Here is a 21,311-nt window from a genome sequence, read left to right as displayed (position 1 = left end):
TTTAAATTCTAAGACGCAAACAACGGAAAAGGTTTCCTACTTTCGTTTTGAAACAAAATGGCCGATCGTCACTGTTATTTTGCAAGTGTCTAGACAATTTGGCTTGTTTGAATTTAAATGTAAGTTATTTAAGGCTGTTTACTAGGTAGAATAGGATTGTTTACTATTTTATAAATGCATGATGTGTAAATTGCAGCAGGGTAGCTTGCATTGGTACTGAACTGGACATTTTTGTTGTTCCACAGCGTGTCCTAGTAATCCTCCATAGCGTTACGGCAACACATGCACCTTTTCCATATAAGAGTATATAGGGGAAAAAAATTTTCAAAAAAAAATTTTTTTTTTCGTTTTAGGCTTAAAACAGTGTTTTTAATTTTATTTTTTTTTTATTTTTATTTATTTTTTTTTTTTTTGAGGGGGCGGCACCCATATGGGCACCAAGACTGGACGGGCACCTGTGACTTTAACCTCCTAATTCAAACGTGTAGTACCGACTACAGGCTGTAACCCTATGAGCTTTTTGCACGTCACAACAGGCGTTCAATAAAATGCATCAAATACCGGTTTAGTGTGACACCGACCTTTGTCAAAGGTCATGATGCAGAGACCAGTCTCTTGAAGACCAAACACAACCTAATGACCTACTTTTTCCTCTGATGTGAAGTTCGTGAAAATAAATCTGATAATACTCAGTTTGGTATAATACAACTATACTTCTAGATGACAGATGGACAATACCTGAAGACTCTCCTTTAACAACTTTATCTGCAAAATTAGTCAGTCTCCTTTCAGTAAAGGTTTAATCCTTAGCCTGCTGACGGCAGATGATTCTGCCTTTGCGACCAGTGCAGACCAAGATCAGCCTGCACATCCGTGCAGTCTGATCATGGTCTGCACTGTTCGCTATTCAGTCAGTAAATTTCTCAGTGAAAACCCCTTTGAATAATAAGTGGTACTGTCCAAACTGAAAGATGGACCAGTCCATTATAGAAATATAGCAGGGTAAGGGTTAAAAAATATATAAAATGTTGTCTTAACTCAGCTAAATACATCAAATACTGTGCATACTGCTATATTCATTCAATAAATGTTTGCACATTATACACGTTGTCTTGACGTAATACTATTATGTCAGCTAGATACTTGTATGCAATCACCATGAAAATACAAAAGAATACTATTATCATTCATGTGGCGCGTCTCCGTAGTAGCAATAACCGCAGGAGAGATACCTCTTCCAAACACCAGTCCTGATTCACGATTTCCAAAAAGCAAGTGACCACAAAAACTTTAAATGCTCGCATTCGCTTTTTAAACCTAGCTTATTATGTTGTATAAACTGTATGGTTTTAAGGCGAGTTGGGAATTATACGCTGTTTTCCAAAGTGAAAGTAGATCTACCATGTATCTGAATGGGGCTAAAATTTCATTTTCAGTTTTTAATTACTGAATGGCTGCCTAATCTTTCTAAAGAAATTAGGGAAATCTTCCTTTGTAATAGATAAATAGGTCATGTTAAAATAAACAAATACATGTAGGAGAAAAAATGCAGATAGCTGCGGTAACTTTCGTGTTTTTTGTTTTATATGTAAAATACCTGGCCAGTAGTGTCACCATATAGCTACGCCAATAACACTTTAAGACGAGGTTTATGCAGCGAGCGCATTCATTCTCAATCTGATCACTGATACGCAACAGACCTGACGATACGGAAATAACCGATGCACGAGGCATATATTAAACCGTGGAACAAATTGAACGCTGCAATTTCGTATGATCTTTTCGGTATTGATACATATGTAAAGTGAATGATATTTATGTGACATACTTTTGCAAAAAGAAGATACACTTGAGTAGACATACGTACACTATTATACTATAAGCTGTGTTATAATTTATTAAGATAAAAATAACAAAATATTTCTTTACCTGCTATCCAGGTGACTTGTTTTACTTGAAGTTGTAAAGCAAAATCCACGGGAAATCGATTAGAAATAGTAAAAAAATATAATGCTATATTATACATGTTTACATACTATGTTACAGTCGAGTAGACAAAACTGAAGCGTAGCTATACATGTAGCCATGTGGCGTACACCTCCCCTCAATTTAATCTCGTATACACTAACCGAAAAGACATTTAGATACATATGTTTTGAAAAAAAAAACACCTAAAAATTCCATTACAATTTTAAAAGGTATCATGTCGTTCACTTTAAACTAATTTAAAAAGAAATCCCCAACATACAGATGCATGTGTGCATTTTCACCGATATATGGTCAAATATCATATAAAATTTAAAGGGACATACCCTATAAGAAGAGGAGTAGATTCAGGGAATCTATATTATTAGCTAAATTAACCTAAAATAACAAATAAATGAAATTTCACAGAATAACTTGCATCAAAAATGTCATTTTAGACACGAAAACAGCAATATAGTGACATTTTATAATAAATCGCTATCCACCCTTTTATTGTACAACAACAACAAGAAATATACATTCGATTTATTTTTTAAATTTATTAGTAAGACCGATAATCGTTGAAAGTTTTTTTTTTGTAAGAACAATAAAGCGTTCCAATATCTATCCAACGGTACCCCTGTTCCCCATTTGACTGTGTTGCGATGGCGCAAAACCAAAGTGACAGTGAAACGAGAATTATGGGCCAACGATAAGGTCAAGCGATCTGGGATCTGCGTCATTCGAAGCAAAATTATAAATTCTCTGTAAGTAAATCAATTTCGGATGGTTTTCGAGTGCTCCATGTTACAGGGTATGCCTTTTTAAAGCTACTCGCCCACAGTTTGTTAATTTCCACTAAGTTTGCCATAGAATGTATATTATGACACTGAAAAATGATAAAGTTGGCGAAAATAAAAGTTTGATATTGGCAAAAATGCAAAATGAATGCAAATATTCGGCATTATTTCAAAAGCGTTGCAACGGTTTATCTCCTTCTGCACAATATTTTCAAATATTTATGGCAATATCTTGCAGAAATCTTTTGTCGATATGTTTATACCACTATTCATTTTCAGAGTACTCACTTTTTATGGATTTTTGAGAGAAATTATTTTTCGCCTAAAATGTGTGGGTTAGTCCCTTTAAATTCTTTTTTTCATGATATGACAGAATAAAGAAGTTAGTATTTAGCTATCATTTTCCTGCCTTTTAACGAAAATATACAAGTCTGTGACGTTTTTGAAATTGTGATTCATAAAATGATACTGGGTTACTCAAATTTGTTGAAGTTTTGATATTTTATTATAAATGTATTTTCCTAAATATAAGTTACACGTATTTAAGTGTATAATAAATAACAAGAAGGGCGTTAGAAGGTTCGATTAGTATATTTACATGTTAAGAGACGGTTTAAAGAAAATCTTTTCAATGCTGTATTTTACTTGAGGTATATTTCAGTTAATAGTGTTAGATGTTTCCTTGCGTACACACAAAGTGCATTTTGGGGGCTTTCCCGCTACGAAAGCTATAAGTGTACATCTGACAAGCATAGAGTCTTTATTTATTTCTAACCACATGAAAAAGCTGTTCATGCGTCACACGAACTAGTTCACTGGAATGGTCGACAGGTTTATCCGTAAAACGGAATGACCTTATTTCTTTTCAATGACTCAAGTGTTTGTTAATACAAAGAAAACAGTCAAGTCCATTCAGCCCTTATTTCGTTGATGAATCCCCTACGTATCTTTTAATACGTCAAGAATGACGTCAACATAAAATAATCAAACCCTTAAACAGTTTACCATAACCTCACTTTCTCATTTTATTTACATCAACTAACGGTTTATGCATTTTATCCGTTTAATACTTAAGACCACACAAGGGCAGATAGATAGCACTGACACAAGGGCCGGTAGATAGCACTGATGATCACGAGTGTGCCGAACTGTGTACATAATGATAAACTGAATGAAACACTGACACAAACTAGCTCTAAATTGTTTAATTCTAATTTTGAATGTCATATAGTTACCCATGATAAATCAGCTGATAATACTTTAAAATGACATCTGTATCTAAATCATTTTTTATTTATTTTTTTTTAGCCTTTTGCAGTTTACTGATCCAGCGACAATATTATTTACTAGATAAATTTATAAAATCAAATTTAATTATGTCCCTTTATACAAAACGTTGCTTTAGAAACATATTAACAGCGGGACTGCCTCAACAACTCGGTAAAGTTTACATCGACATGCGATATTAAACATATATACATGTAAATAGAACGTTATCATATAAACATACATTGTAGTTCGGTCACAGTAAGCGAAATTGAACAGTTTTTAAAATGAAGCCCAGTTTTCAACAGTGACTTTATAATAGATACTTTTTTCTTAATTTGAAAGGTAAATTTTCCAATGATGTACATTTACAGAGAAATAACTTGTTTTCGTAACTCTGTAAAAAGCATTTAATTTAGCGTCCCAAATATCATGAATATGAATCTTTATATATTGTCTTTTACTTTTTTACTAGCTTGAATATTTAAAACGATTTATAACACATTTTGAGATCCCCGTCAAGTTATCTAGAAGAATCGTACTTTTTTAATTTTGAAAACTGACAGTCGTTTATTGTTCTAAGGGAATTCCGCACGTTTCAATTTCACAGACTTTAAAATTTCAAAGACAGCTTTTCTTTTCTTTTTTTTTTCATCCGAATTTCGGAGCCTCCGTAGCTGACTGCTTAAGGTCGTTGACTTTGAATCACTTGCCCCGCACCAATGTGGGTTCGAGCTCGAGTCCCATTCGGGGCGATGAATTCTTCATGTGAGAAGGCTATCCAGATGGCTTACGGAAGGTCAGTGGTTCTACCCAGGTGCCCGCCCGTGATGAAATAATGTACGGACCGCCACCAGAGGTCCTCGTCTCCACCATCAAAGCTTGAAAGTCGCCATATAGCCTATAAATGTTTCGGTGCGACGTTAAACCCGAATTTCATACGTGTCTAAATTGTAACCGTGACAAATACCTAGAGTTTTAACAACATTTTCAGTCCATGTAATGCCTTTAAATTTGGAAGATTTTTTTCCTTTGACCTTCCAATAAATGTCCTTATTCATTTCAGTCCTGCATGAAATTTCTGGAATCGAACCTTCAATTTCGGAAAACAAAATGCTTATCGTCAACAAATTGGTTCAATTGAATTTCGAGACCTAGACTGCCCTGTCATAGTATTACTATCATTTTGTCAAATTTCTGCTGGCAGAATATAAAGAAATGGTGCCATTGGACAGACAGGCTTTTGTTATAGAAATGTTCAGAAATGAACCCTGATCTGCATTGCTATCAGACATTTTTAAACCCATTTTCAAAATATAAACCAAAAATAATTTTTAGTGAACATTATGTAAGTAGTGCTCAAAATTTACAGGGGAAATGATTAATGTTTATCAAAATCAGAACTGAAAAGTATTAGCTGTCTCAGAAGTTTGACGCCTCAATGGACTCTCAAACGTAATTGTAAACACGAATGTAGACCGAAAATGAAAAAAAAAACAATATCCAGACTTTGACCAATTAACTAGAGTCTTAATGTACTAAAACTCTTAATACTACGTTCTATTTAAATGTGTTTGCGAGTCAAATTTCTTTTTCAAGCTAACTATATATAATTATATCAGTTTCTAGGACATGTAAAAGGATATTTTCAAGAGAAAAACAAGTATCATTTTTGACATCTGATAATCAAAATTCTATTACAATAAAGTAATACATGTATTTCACAATATATTGGGGAAAAAACACAACAATTTGTTTACCATTAAATAAGCTAAAAAGCTAAAAACTGTCAGAAGAAAAGAAATATACTACCACATCTTGGATCTAACCAACAATGTCTGGTAAATTTAAGTCATGACAATAAAGTCAATATTGTTAATAACATATTTTTCACAAGAAACACAATTATAACACTGTAAACATCAACGGTATAATTGAAAAGAATTATAACTTTGAAACACTTTCAATATACATATTTAACACAACTGTTGGACTATCACTTTCCGTAGCAAGGAGGTTTTCTATTTTCAGGAAACAGGGAACCGTTACGCGCAGGCACTTTGAACCATTTGTAAAACCATGAAAAAGGTTCTTTCCCAGAAAGCTATGGACAAAGTTAAGTAAAGATCTAATATGTGGTTCTTTTGAAATATTTTAACGTTTGTTTCTGTTTTTAGCTCTTGTGGCCGTTAAAAGCAGTCAAGCAAAACGTCCATCCAAGGATGTGACAGACCAAGTTTGGTGACGATCTATCCTGTGGTTCAAGAAAAGAAATTGTTTCAATCTTTTAGGTTGTTCTTTTTTCAATTAGCTTCGGCGGCGCAAAGATACAGTCATGTTGAAGCATGTGAATAAATTTGAGAACGGTCTGTGCCAGATTACTTCAGGCAAGTTCGGTATATTCTGACCAGTAGTAAGTGAAATGTTGACTCAAACGGACGGACGGACGACAGACGACGATGGGTGATAACACAAACTCATCTGAGCAACATTTAAGCTAAAAAACTTTACATCTCGATTATTAAATGTGCCTGGCAAAGTTGATATCAAATAATGGCATTTCTCTTATCCCATAATATTTATAATACAATATAAATGGGCATTCTATCTAAATAATGATAATAAAGAGAAGAAAGCATAGAGCTGAAGGCGGATCAGTTTTCGCTGTCGGAAGTAACAGTTTTACCACACAACTGCGATATTTAATACATATCATTATTCATTTACTGGTTATGACTAAAATGTTTAGTATTCCTTGACATAAGTTAGCAAAATATATGTCACTTGTAAATTAAACTGTCTTTAATTAAACTGTTGTTTAAAAGCCTTGGGATATCAATGATTTTATAGTACTTATTATTGGATCATATTGCGCTGCATTGCCTGACGACAGTTTCCCAGACTCAAATATTTCCCAACGTCCATGAGACCCACGTGATACGGAACACATCACAACAGCTTGAGACAATTTTGCATGTTGAAAAGTTGTCTTACACAAGTCTTTGGTTGGACTCGAAGCTTCGTAAAACCTGAGGCTTGGATTTGGATATCGCGATATATTTGGCGAGTTAAATGCACTAAGAGTAAAAAACAAATGTGTGATATCACTAGGTAACTGTTTCAAACTGACATTTATCGTGTGGTGTCCAATTCGGTTTTCGTTATCCAAGACATCACCCGAGTGTCTTACCGCTTTAATAGGATGTTTATTGGACCAGTCAGCGAGGGTTTTAAAATTCAAATCATTAAACAAGAGACACGACGCATCTAGATAATCGCAGCCCGTTGATGGATAACTCCAAAACAAATCAAATACTACAAGGTCAAAGTTTTCAGGAATGGAGTACAGTAAGATCACCAGCCATAGTGTTGAATTCGGTTTAACACCAGCGTCTCTAATTTGTGTCCGCTTTCCATTACTTCTGTGGTCCTGAAACAATAAGTAAATGACTTATTGCCATGCAATGTAAAATAGAGTCCCTTACTGGAAAGGGACCAATTATTACAGTCGTCTGATATCTGTCAGTGATGTATGTACGCAATATTATGATTTACATAAAATATGTTATGATGCAAAAATCTAGTGTTTGGAAATTGTTAATTGCTATTAAACTATAATTAAATCACCCAGGCACGCGGCAATTTTTATCTGAACTATTATGTGAGGCATTTTACGCCTGCTGACAAACATAGCTGATACAGATGAAATGAATATCGGCATGCAATCAGATCATAGTAATTTATGTAAGATCTACGTCAATCAAAATCTGTAGGTGTTAAATGTAAGGTGTACATACCTTTAGTTCTTTATCTTTGTAAAGTAATTTTTGTTTATGGATAGGGTGATTCATAGTCAGGCGTATTTTACTTTTCAGTTGCAGCACTTCCATATTGGGATCATATTGAACAGCCATACTCTCGCCTGTAAGCACGGTGATGGTCAAAATACCCCCTGCATATAGTGCATTTTGGTCGGCCGGGCTTTCGTTAATAGAATCATCAACACCGTAATCTTTGAACATGTCGTCCAAAATTGCTTGGAACCATCGCATTTTTCTATCGGCCAACTTGACTGGCTGGTTGCAACCCGGCTGTGGGCATTTTGATGTTTCCTTCGCAGCTTTCAATGTGCACTGAATGTACATAAACACAAATACAAATTTCAGGTAGTCATCACACATAGTAAGTTTCAAGTTAATAGTCTGAATTGTTTTACCATACAGTACAGCATTAGTGGCAGTTGTATGTTATTTATCAGATTCACTATACTACCTCGACTTTATAAGTTATGAGTCTCGAAATTTTGAGTGATGCAAGCTGAGTAACTTAATCAAAGCACTTACAGGGCTGACAGCAAGGGGCTCATTGCAGATCATGGATGTCAGTTGGACAGCCCCTTGTTTTGTCAGTATAATGTATAATATTAGTGTAGAATAAACAAGATAGACGTATACATAATGTTGGTGGACAGCAGAGTGGATGGGGAAGAAACGAACAACTCCATGCGTATCATGTTGGCTATGCTATATTTCACTGCAAGCAACTGAAATTTGCAGTAGTTGAGAGGTCTCCCTGGATTAGTTTTCTAGTTTCAGATAAGCTTAACATATAACCAAGGGAGATAATTCTAAAACGAAGGTGGAGTTACGGTTCCTTGACACTGTGATGCCCGTTAAGACCCTCTGCCTTTGTATGTAGTTTTAATAAATTTCCTTGCAAACTTTTTGTGTATATGACCAAACACAAATAAATCGATTTACGATGTGTATCAAAATACCTACGTACATTTGCTACTGCTCAAAATGTCCGCATCTAATGAAAAATAATGTGTTTATAATTGGCGCTAGCAGGGAAAGATGCCCTTTTTATATGTTTTCTTATCATTTTTTGGTCAATAGCTTTTTTTTCAGGAAGACTTTTTTAAAATCCATTTTCGAAAAAAATCCTTTCATCTGAGGAAATCTCCATATTTTTTTAACGTCATGTAGACTAAGATTGCATTTAAAAATGTATATAAATTCATATTGTAAGGTTAATAGGTGGCTGGCTCTCCGACACATATCATACCATTTACCATTTACGGGGATAATAAACGGGGTTACCATCTGGGCCTCAAAACAAAAACACTTCTGTGTATACTTCAGACAAGTGGTGAACTTTTATAAAAATTATAATGGGAGATATTTTGAAAAGTAAACTGGGTGGCGTTATGGTTCTTGGACACTTTAATTTATAATAATGTTCCCTTTCACTGTGTAAACATTAAACAAATCCCTTGAATTTGAAATGTACTGGACAAGCATAATAAAATATAATAAAGGGTGATAATTAAAAATGTGGCTCGACAGATTTATAGTTCTTGGTCAGTGCACTTCCTCTCAATGTTTCTATCATTGTATGAAATATCAACTTAATCCCTTCATTAGTTTCCAGTTAAGTTCCAGAGAAGCTTGTACCAGATAACAAAGGGACATAATTCTAAAACGAATACTTGACACTGTACTGTCCCTTAAGGTGCCCTGTCTTTGTATGCAGTTTGAATAAATGCCCTTGCATACTTGTGTGAGCTAGGCCTATCCCGGCTTTGTGTGACTACATCATTAATCAGAGATAACGTACTCATGCGTCTAGTACAGATGATAACGATATAGTACAAGTCGACCACAGTTCGTTGTATAATACAGCATACAGGAAATACACACATAAAGTACGTGCAGTTTCATGTTAAAAATATTTACTGCTATAAATAAACAGTAAGGATGAAATGACTCGATGAAAACTGACCGCACTGATATAAATTTTAAACATATTAACTTCGGTGATAAATTCATATTTTCATATATGTTCAAATGTTTATAAATACCACTATATATGTATACACTCAGTAATACAAACCGATTAAGTATCATGAAGGAAAATTGTTTTCGACAGGATTGTTTCAAATCCGAAACTTGCACCAAAAAACAAATGGCCCGTATTTGGCCTATTTGTTTTATATATTGTATCAATATTGGCTAATTGTATTATCATTTCAAAATGGTAACTCTATTTCTTTTTGTTCTAGCTCTAAGGGCAAGATCATACACATTATCCATTCGATTAATCGATAAGCTGCTTCCGCATTGCCACATATAGTTCACGCGTGATAGGTATGATTCCATTCGTTGAAGGTCGCTTTAGAGTAGGAAGACATTTTCTTTTAATTCTGTAATTATATTATTTTAACAGCGAATTTCTCTTCGGTTGTTTTTATTGTATAAGTAATATCATTTCAAATCAATTTTCCAGCTGATATCGCAAATGTTTACGGCTGCTTTTTTGTTAGCCAAGGACTAATTTCTTCATGCACATTTGGCTGTTCAAATCTAAAGGCTTTTATAAAGTGTCTACGGATTAAGCCGGCTAACTAAAACAAGTGGCTCTAGCGATTTTCCTTATATAAAAAAGACAAGAGACTGAGCAGAAACTAGTTTCAAGGTTCAGGCCCCTGCAACCTTGACCTTAAATGTACTGGTCCCAAAAACAAACAAAAAATTATCTACTTTATTAACCAAATTGTGCTACCAAATTTGAAGGTCCTAGGTCTAGTTGTTGTCGGCAGAAACCGCTTTCAAGGTTCAGGCCCCTGTGATTTCTACCTTTGACTTTTTAGTCCAAAATCAATAGATATCTTTTACTTTATAAGCCGAATCATGCTATCAAGTTTGAAAATTCTGGGTCAAGTAGTTCTCAAGTTAGTGGGCGGACACCGTTTTCAAGGGGTTATGCCCACAGGTCCCAATCAGCTACAGACCCAACAATAAACTCCGCGCTCCCGTACACTTAAATCCTGGATCCACCCATGGATGTGACTGAAGATAGTGCAGCTTGCCGGGACAGTCGACTGAAAGATATGTGATCGATTATAAGTGAGCTTTTGCTGTTTCTTTTAGTATAGCTATTGATTTGAGATGATTGGAGTAAATGTAAATATATGTTCTTAAATTAACTTTTTTTTTTATTAAACATACATAGATCTATTTGAATTATACATTTATATAAGGGATCCTTTAATGATATGTTTAAGTAAGAATACTTGCGCATTTAAAACTGGGTGATACCTGTGTGCAACGGAATTTAGAGCACATCTAACTGTGGCGGTACCAGAATTTAGTAAACTCGGCAAAACTTCAGATCGGTTACAAGCCGCGTGTATAGATCATAAATAAAATATGGACAGGAATTTGGATGCGAAATGATCCGCGCGCGTTCAGTTTCCTTAAAATATTGTTAAATCTCTTACATTTGACTTGTATCCACTGAATAAGAAATTCAGTTAATACGTCCGAGTTTTTGTCTCTGTATAATAGAAATATTGTCCCACCCATCCAAAAGGGGCCATTATTCTTGCAAAAAATGAAGAGTTACGGTACTTGTTGTGCAATGTCAGCTTTTAATGGCAAATAACTGCTCTGAGTTCAGGAGAAAAGTTGACCTAAACACAAAACTTAACCAAGAAATCTGATATTTTCTAAGTCCAAAAGGGGCCATAATTCTTGCAAAAAGCAGGATGGAGGTGTTTCTTGCTGTACAGAGTCAGCTTATGATGGTGAACAAGTGTTACAAGTTTCAAAGCAATAGCTTTGAAAGTTTGGGAGAAAAGTTGACCTAAACATAAAACTTAACCAATAAATCTGATATTTTTTAAGTACAAAAGGGGCCATAAATCTTGCAAAAAGCAAGGTGGAGTTATGTTTCTTGCTGAACAGAGTTAGCTTATGATGATGAACAAGTTTTACACGTTTTACACGTTTCAAAGCAATAGTTTTGATAGTTTAGGAGAAAAGCTGACCTAAACACAAAACTTAACCAAGAAATCTGATATTTTCTAAGTCCAAAAGGGGCCATAATTCTTGCAAAAAGCAGGATGGAGGCGTTTCTTGCTGTACAGAGTCAGCTTATGATGGTGAACAAGTGTTACAAGTTTCAAAGCAATAGCTTTGAAAGTTTAGGAGAAAAGTTGACCTAAACATAAAACTTAACTAATAAATCTGATATTTTTTAAGTACAAAAGGGGCCATAAATCTTGCAAAAAGCAAGATGGAGTTATGTTTCTTGCTGAACAGTGTCAGCTTATGATGGTGAACAAGTTTTACACATTTCAAAGCAATAGCTTTGATAGTTTAGGAGAAAAGCTGACCTAAACACAAAACTTAACCAAGAAATCTGATATTTTCTAAGTCCAAAAGGGGCCATAATTCTTGCAAAAAGCAGGATGGAGGCGTTTCTTGCTGTACAGAGTCAGCTTATGATGGTGAACAAGTGTTTAAAGTTTCAAAGCAATAGCTTTGACAGTTTAGGAGAAAAGTTGATCTAAACATAAAACTTAACCAATAAATCTGATATTTTCTAAGTCCAAAAGGGGCCACAATTCTTGCAAAAAGCAAGATGGAGTTATGTTTCTTGCTGAACAGAGTCAACTTACGATGGTGAACAAGTGTTACAAGTTTCAAAGCAATAGCTTTGAAAGTTTAGGAGAAAAGGTGATCTAAACATAAAACTTAACCAAGAAATCTGATATTTTTTAAGTACAAAAGGGGTAATAAATCTTGCAAAAAGCAAGATGGAGTTATGCTTCTTGCTGAACAGAGTCAGCTTATGATGGTGAACAAGAGTTACAAGTTTCAAAGCAATAGCTTTCAAATTGATAGTTTAGGAGAAAAGTTGACCTAAACATAAAACTTAACTAATTAATCTTATATTTTCTAAGTCCAAAAGGGGCCATAATTCTTGCAAAAAGCAGGATGGAGTTATGTTTCTTGTTGTACAGGGTCAGCATTTGATGGTGTATAAATGTTGCAAGTTACAAAGCAATAGCTTTGATAGTTTAGGAGAAAAGCTGACCTTAACATAAAACTTAACCAGGCAACGCCGACACCGACGCCGATCAAGTGATGACAATAACTCATCTTTTTTTAAAAAAAAATCATATGAGCTAACAAAAAACGTCCCTAGGTAAATTGAAAATGTTTGTAAATGCTGCAGTGTCTACTTTTGTAATCAAATATACTAATACCTTTTGAATATAAATTTTCTAACATGTACTGTTATTTGATAGTGAATAAGCTAATTTTATGCAGAAAATGCACAGACGTTATAGAAAACAAAATTTTCCTGGCTTTCCCCTCAAAATAATTTTAAGCACACATTCCAGATGCCCTAGCTATGCCCTTAACGTCACCGATATGAGCAACTTCCGCACAGGTTGTCAAACTACGTACTAAACTGATTTGTGTCCACAAAAGAAACACTGGGGACATACAAATCTGTAATAAAACAAGAGCTGTCGGAGGACAGCAACGCTCGACTATTCAACAGCCTTGTCAATTGAATGAATACAAAAGTTGAAAAAGGGGCATAATTTTGTAAAATGCAAAGAAGAGGTATTGAACCTCTGTACTGCATGTCATATCATGACAGTGAACAAGTGTGTGAAGTTTCAATCCTTTCCAATTTGTGGATACTGAGATACCAGCTTACATACAAAAACTTAACAAAAAACTGATAAGTCAAAGGGGCATAATTTTGTAAAAATGCCAAGTAGAGTTATGGGACCTTCACAGTGCATGTTAGATCACGACAGTGAACAAGTGTGTGAAGTTTCAATCCATTCCAATTAGTGGATACTGAGATATCAGATTACATACAAAAATTTAACCAAAAACTGCTAAGTCGAAAAAGGGGCATAATTTGAAAAAAAAGAGAGTAGAGTTATGGGACTTGCTTAGTGCATGTCAGATCATGATAGTGAACAAGTATGTGAAGTTTCAATCCATTCCCATTAGTAAGTACTGAGATACCAGCTTACATACAAAACCTTAACCAAAAATTTCTAAGTCGAAAAAGGGGCATAATTTTGTAAAAAAGCAAAATAGAGTTATGGAACCTGTGCAATGTAGATCAGTTCATCACAGTGAATAAGTGTGTGAAGTTTCAATCCATTCCCACTAGTGGTTACTGAGTTACCAGCTTACATACAAAACCTTAACCAAAAATTTCTAAGTCGGAAAAGGGGCATAATTTTGTAAAAAAGCAAAATAGAGTTATGGAACCTGTGCAATGTAAGTCAGTTTGTCACAGTGAATAAGTGTGTGAAGTTTCAATCCATTCCCACAAGTGGTTACTGAGATACCAGCTTACATACAAAACCTTAACCAAAATCGGGACGCGGACGCCGACGCCGACGCGGACGCCGACGCATGGGCGAGTGCAATAGCTCACTATTCTATGAATAGTCGAGCTAAAAATGTAACGGACCGTCTTATTATGGGTACAAGGGGCAGTAAAGTTGAAAATTCAACAAATTTGCGGAAAAAAGCATAAAAATCGAATGGGAAGTGTAGTGCGAGTGTACTGCATATAATGAGACATTTTCAGTCTGTTGATTCCATTGTTTCTATGATAAAACGAATAAAAGTCAGGTTTCAAGACACTAAATTATGAGGAAAAAATGGCCCAGAATGCACATGTTGCGCGACCTGTACCGTACTATTTGCAATTACTTGCCTAAAACACACATGCACGCACGCACGTACGCGCACACATACACTCTTACAAAAATAATGGTGATTAAAAAAGTGTCTCATAACCGTTTACTTTTTCCAGAAATTTGAGACGAATGGAGGTTTACATTTCGTCTGACTTCCGTTACCTCATGTAAGATTTTAGATCCGTTCGTCTACACGGAACTAGGAAAATTGATTCAAACAATATATACAATTACAAGTGTGTGAAGTTGGCGAGAAGTTCGACATTCGACATTGAACATTGGATAAGAGGACGACATTGAACATTTGAAGCGTGCAGTTGGAAATAAGTTAAACTTTCGACATTGAACATTCGATCTCAGAACGAAATTGGACATTGGAACTGAAAAGGACATTGCCCATTCAATTTCAGGACGACATTGGACATTCGATTTCGGAATTCGAGTTCAAACGACATTGGACATTCGATACAAGAACGACATTAGACATTAGATGCCAGAAGGACATTGGACATTCAGTTTCAGAACGACATTGGACATTCGATACCAGAACGACATTGGACATTCAATTTCAGAACGAATTTGGACATTCTATTTCAAAACGACATTGGATATTCGATACCAGAACGACATTGGACATTCAGTACCAGAACGACATTGGACATTCTATTTCAAAACGACATTGGACATTCAATACCAGAACGACATTGGACATTTTATTCCAGAACGACATTGCACATTCGATTTCAGAACGACATTGGACATTCGAACCCAGAACGACATTGGACATTCGAATCCAGAACGACATTAGACATTTGATTTCAGAACGACATTGGGCATTCTATTTCAAAACGACATTGGACATTCGAACCCAGAACGACATTGGACATTCGGTTTAAGAACGACAATGGACATTCGAACCCAGAACGACATTGGACATTCGATTTCAGAATGACACTGGACATTCTATTTCAAAACGACATTGGACATTCGATACCAGAACGACATTGGACATTCGATACCAGAACGACATTGGACATTCGAACCTAGAACGACATTAGACATTCAATACCAGAACGACATTGGACATTCTATTCCAGAACGACATTGGACATTCGATTTCAGAACGACATTGGACATTCGAACCCAGAACGACATTGGGCATTCAATTTCAAAATGACACTGGACATTCGATACCTGAACGACATTGGACATTCGATACCAGAACGACATTGGACATTCGGTTTAAGAACGACAATGGACATTCGAACCCAGAACGACACTGGACATTCGTTTTCAGAATGACACTGGACATTCTATTTCAAAACGACATTGGACATTCGATACCAGAACGACATTGGACATTCGATACCAGAACGACATTGGACATTCGAACCTAAAACGACATTAGACATTCAATACCAGAACGACATTGGACATTCTATTCCAGAACGACATTGGACATTCGATTTCAGAACGACATTGGACATTCGAACCCAGAACGACATTGGGCATTCAATTTCAAAATGACATTGGACATTCTATACCTGAACGACATTGGACATTCGATACCAGAACGACATTGGACATTCGGTTTAAGAACGACAATGGAACGACATTAGACATTTGATTTCAGAACGACATTGGGCATTCTATTTCAAAACGACATTGGACATTCGAACCCAGAACGACACTGAACATTCGATTTCAGAACGACATTGGACATTCGAACCCTGAACGACATTGGACATTCGAATCCAGAACGACATTAGACATTTGATTTCAGAACGACATTGGGCATTCTATTTCAAAACGACATTGGACATTCGATACCAGAACGATATAAGACATTCGATACCAGAACGACAATGGACATTCGAATCCAGAACGACATTGGACATTCGATTTCAGAACGACATTGGACATTCGATTTCAAAACGACATTGGACATTCGATACCAGAACGACATTGGGCATTCGAACCTAGAACGACATTGGACATTCGATTTTAGAACGACATTGGACATTCGATTTCAAAACGACATTGGACATTCGATTTCAAAACGACACTGGACATTCAGTTTCAGAACGACATTGGACATTCGATACCAGAACGGCATTGGACATTCAATTTCAGAACGACTTTGGACATTCTATTTCAAAACGACATTGGATATTCGATACCAGAACGACATTGGACATTCGGTTTAAGAACGACATTGGACATTCGAACCCAGAACGACATTGGACATTCTATTTCAAAAAGACATTGAACATTCAATTTCAAAACGATATTAGACATCAGAACGACATTGGACATTCGATTTCATAACGACATTGGACATTCGATTTCAGAACGACATTGGGCATTCGAATTCAAAACGATATTTGAGACATTCGATTTCAAAACGACATTGGACATTCGATTTTAGAATGACATTGGTCATTCGAACCCAGAATGACATTTGGTATTTGAACCCAGAACGACATTGGACATCTGAACCCACAACGACATTGAACATTCTAACCCAGAACAACATTGGACATTCGATAACAGAATGAAATTGGACAATCGAATCAAAAATGACAAGGACATTCGAACCAGAACGACATTGGACATTCGAATCCAAATAAACATGGGACATTCTAACCAAAAACGGCACTGGACACTCGATAACAGAACGACATTGGACATTCGAATACAAAACGCATTGGGCATTTAATTTCAGATCGACATGTCCAATGTCGTTCTGGTATCGAATGTTGTTCTGAAATCGAATGTCCAGTGTCGTTCTGAAATAGAATGTCCAATGTTGATTTGGATTCGAATGTTCATTGTCGTTCTTTGTTCGAATGTCCAATGTCGTTCTGAAATCAAATGTCAAATGTCGTTCTGGATTCGAATTGCTAATGTCGTTCTGCTATCAAATTTCCAATGTCGTTCTGAAATCGAATGTCCAATGTTGTTCTGGAATTGAATGTCCAATGTCGTTCTGAAATCGTATGTTCAATTTCGTTCTGGGTTCGAATGTCCAATGTCGTTCTGAAATCGAATGTCCAATGTCGTTCTCTGTTCGAATGTCCAATGTCGTTCTGAAATGGAATGTCCAGTGTCATTCTGGGTCCGTATGTTCAATGTCGTTTTGGGTTTGAATGTCCGATGTCGTTCTGGTATCGAATGTCCGATGTCGTTCTGGGTTCGAATGTCCAATATCGTTCTGGTATTGAATGTTCAATGTCGTTCTGAAATCGAATGTCCAATGTTGTTTTGAAATCGAATATCCATTGTCGTTCTGAAATCGAATGTCCAATGTCGTTCTGTGTTCGAATGTCCAATGTCTTTCTGAAATCGAATGTCCAATGTTGATTTGGATTCAAATGTCCAATGTCGTTCTGGTATCGAATGTCCAATGTCGTTCTGAAATCGAATGTCCAATGTTGTTCTGGGTTCGAATGTCCAATGTCGTTCTGAAATCGAATGTCCAATGTTGTTTTGAAATCGAATGTCTAATGTCGTTCTGTGTTCGAATGTCCAATGTCGTTCTGAGATCGAATGTCCAATGTCGTTCTGTGTTCGAATGTCCAATGTCGTTCTGGTATCGAATGTCCAATGTCATTCTGAAATCGAATGTCCAATGTCGTTCTGTGTTCGAATGTCCAATGTCGTTCTGGAATCGAATGTCCAATGTCGTTCTGAAATCGAATGTCCAATGTCGTTCTTAAATCGAATGTCCAATGTCGTTCTGGAATCGAATGTCCAATGTCGTTTTGAAATCGAATGTCAAATGTCGTTCTGAAATCGAATGTCCAGTGTTGATTTGGATTCGAATGTCCAATGTCCTTTTGTGTTCAAATGTCCAATGTCGTTCTGAAATCGAATGTCCAATGTTGTTTTGAAATCGAATGTCCAGTGTCATTCTGAAATCGAATGTCCAATGTCGTTCTGTGTTCGAATGTCCAATGTCGTTCTAAAATCGAATGTTCAATGTCGTTTTGGATTCAATTGTCTAATGCTGTTTTTGATTCGAATGTCTATTGTCATTCTGAAATCGAATGTTCAATGTCGAATGTTTAACTTATTGTCAACTTCACGCTTTAAATGTTCAATGTCGTTCTCTTATCCAATGTTCAATGTCGAATGTCGAACTTTTTAGCCAACTTCGCACACTTATACAATTACTCGTCTGCAGGAATCCTTAGTTCTATAAACGTATTAGTAACAAGTTGTATATAAATGTCTTTAAATACATCTACCTATTTCATTCAAATGACGTACCCGGGCCACAATACGAAACTGACCAATGCACTTAAGCACTTACCCTCAAGCAGAAAAGATTTGGGTGTTCACAGGCATTTGTAACGTTCTCCGGTGCAAACTCGTTAGGCAATTTCGTTACTCCACATATTCGGCACTCCATCTAAACGCGTGATATATATTTTTATTCCAATCAATGATCATATGATTTAAATATAAATGTATTTCGTTTTCAGAAAACTAACTGGTACAAATGACCCACTATATTTCTCAATTATCGCAACCTTGACACATAGTGCAGTTGTTACGTGACGGTTTGTAAACAAGTTATTCATTTATCAATAGGGTATATCATCCGTACAGTTGTTTAGGCGAGAAGGCGATCGATACCGCATTTAGTTTAATAATGGCAGGTGTGACATAAAATAGAATTAAAGGTAAGTCTTGTTTCCTATTTTATTCATTTTTCACATTATCTTTAACATTTCTACTGTTAGGTTCATTAGGGCAAAGGGAAATTCATCTATATTTTTGAAAAATTGTGCGAATTGGCACTTTTTCTGTTAGTAGGCCGAGGTTAAGTTGATTGCATTCTCCTATAACGCATATTTTTCCAAATAGGAATGCACCACAACATCATATTTAATTGTTGGAATGAATATCTTACATACAAAGGTTATTTCAATAGTTTTTAAAAAGTAGTATGGAACGCCACAACTGCCACTTCTTAGTGTGTTTGTTTTTTTTTTTTTAATTATATTTTATTTTTGTTGAGTACGTACCTTAATTTGTTCTATGCAGTTACCAGATTGTACTTTGCATTGATGTCTGTCTATCTCTATCAACCATATGTCTGTATGTGTCTTTCTCTGTGTACCAGACAGCACGTTTTATTCAATCAAGTATGTGGGTCTTTTATGTCTTTTTGAATTTACGAACAGCTTTTTGTGCATGTGTGCATTCAACATATGGTAGTATGTAGCAGAATAGTCCGTACATGCAGCTGCACCCTTGAGGTGATCGGTTCACTCTTTGATTGGTAGTCATGTAAGTCTTCTTTTATTAATAACTCCTTCTGGTCTGTTTCACCGGTGTTTCTCGTTATGCCAGATGTCTAAATCTCTGCAAAAGCATCTAGTACATTCGTATATGGCTCGTTGGGCTTGATAGTTATATAAACTTACACAAGCATTCTTAATAGCTCGACTATACGAAGTATGGAGAGCTATCCTACTCGACCCGGCGTCGGCGTCGGCGTTCGCACTTTGGTTAAAGTTTTGATGCAATTTCTCTTTATATCTTGATGGATTTACTTAAAAATTAAAATAGTTGTTCCTCATCATCACCAACATCATATGCCACAAGGGCCATAACTCTGGCACCAATATTTCATGAATTATCCCCCCTTTTTACTTAGAATTTTAGGTTAAAGTTTTGGTTGACTTTCACTTTATCTCAGTTATTATTTAATGGATTTGATTCAAACTTAAAATATTTGTTCAATATCATCACTCACATCATATGACACAAGGACAATAACTCTTGCACCAGTATTTCATGAATTATCCCCCTTTTTACTTAGGTGCACTTTCACTTTATCTCAGCTATTGTACCCCACGACAACAAAGTTGTAAGGGGGTGGGTATACTGGTTTCAGGTTGTCCGTCTGTCAGTCCGTCTGTCTGTATGTAGACACAATCTTGTGCACACCATCTCTCCTCATCCCCTTGACACAATTTAATGAAACTTCACACAAATGATCAGTAACAACAGTAGTTGTGCATGGGGCATGTTAGGTTCTTTCAGAAAAAAAACTTGCAGAGTTATGGGACTTTGTTTTTTGTTACTATACTATATACATAGACACAATCTTGTGCGCACCATCTCTCCTCATCCACGTGACACAATTTAATGAAACTTCACACAAGTGATCAGTAACAACAGTAGTTGTGCATGGGGCATGTAAGGTTCTTTCAGGAAAAAAACCTTGCAGAGTTATGGGACTTTGTTTTTTGTTACTATACTATATACATAGACACAATCTTGTGCGCACCATCTCTCCTCATCCACTTGACACAATTTAATGAAACTTCACACAAGTGATCAGTAACAACAGTAGCTGTACATGGGGCATGTTAGGTTCTTTCAGAAAAAAAAATTGCAGAGTTACGGGACTTTGTTTTTTGTTACTATACTATATACATAGACACAATCTTGTGCGCACCATCTCTCCTCATCCCCTTGACACAATTTAATGAAACTTCACACAAGTGATCAGTAACAACAGTGGTTGTGCATGGGGCATGTTAGGTTCTTTCAGCGACAAAAAATGCAGAGTTATGGGACTTTGTTTCTTGTTAACATACTATTTACATACAGTCTGCATATGCAGTCTTGTGCGCGCCTAATCTTCCGAACCCTTGCACACAATTTAATGAAACTTCACACAAGTGATCAGTACCAACCCTAGTTGTGCATGGTGCATGTTACGTTCTTTTAGA

General features: G+C 35.9%; 1 protein-coding gene across 1 annotated transcript; it reads right to left on the bottom strand.

The window, feature by feature from the left end:
• Positions 1-5,697: 5,697 nt before the first annotated feature.
• Positions 5,698-8,227, bottom strand: LOC128559012 (uncharacterized). Its single transcript, XM_053549712.1, has 2 exons — positions 7,829-8,227; positions 5,698-7,461 (listed from the first exon to the last, which is right to left on the bottom strand). Exons 1-2 carry the CDS (start codon positions 8,210-8,212, stop codon positions 6,850-6,852), a joined length of 996 nt encoding a protein of 331 aa, XP_053405687.1. The 5' UTR covers positions 8,213-8,227; the 3' UTR covers positions 5,698-6,849.
• Positions 8,228-21,311: the final 13,084 nt, after the last annotated feature.

Source organism: Mercenaria mercenaria, chromosome 8 (assembly GCF_021730395.1).
Source record: "Mercenaria mercenaria strain notata chromosome 8, MADL_Memer_1, whole genome shotgun sequence".
NCBI lineage: Eukaryota > Metazoa > Mollusca > Bivalvia > Venerida > Veneridae > Mercenaria > Mercenaria mercenaria.
The sequence above is the reverse complement of the archived record's forward strand: the minus strand, read 5'-3'. Positions and strand labels throughout refer to the sequence as shown.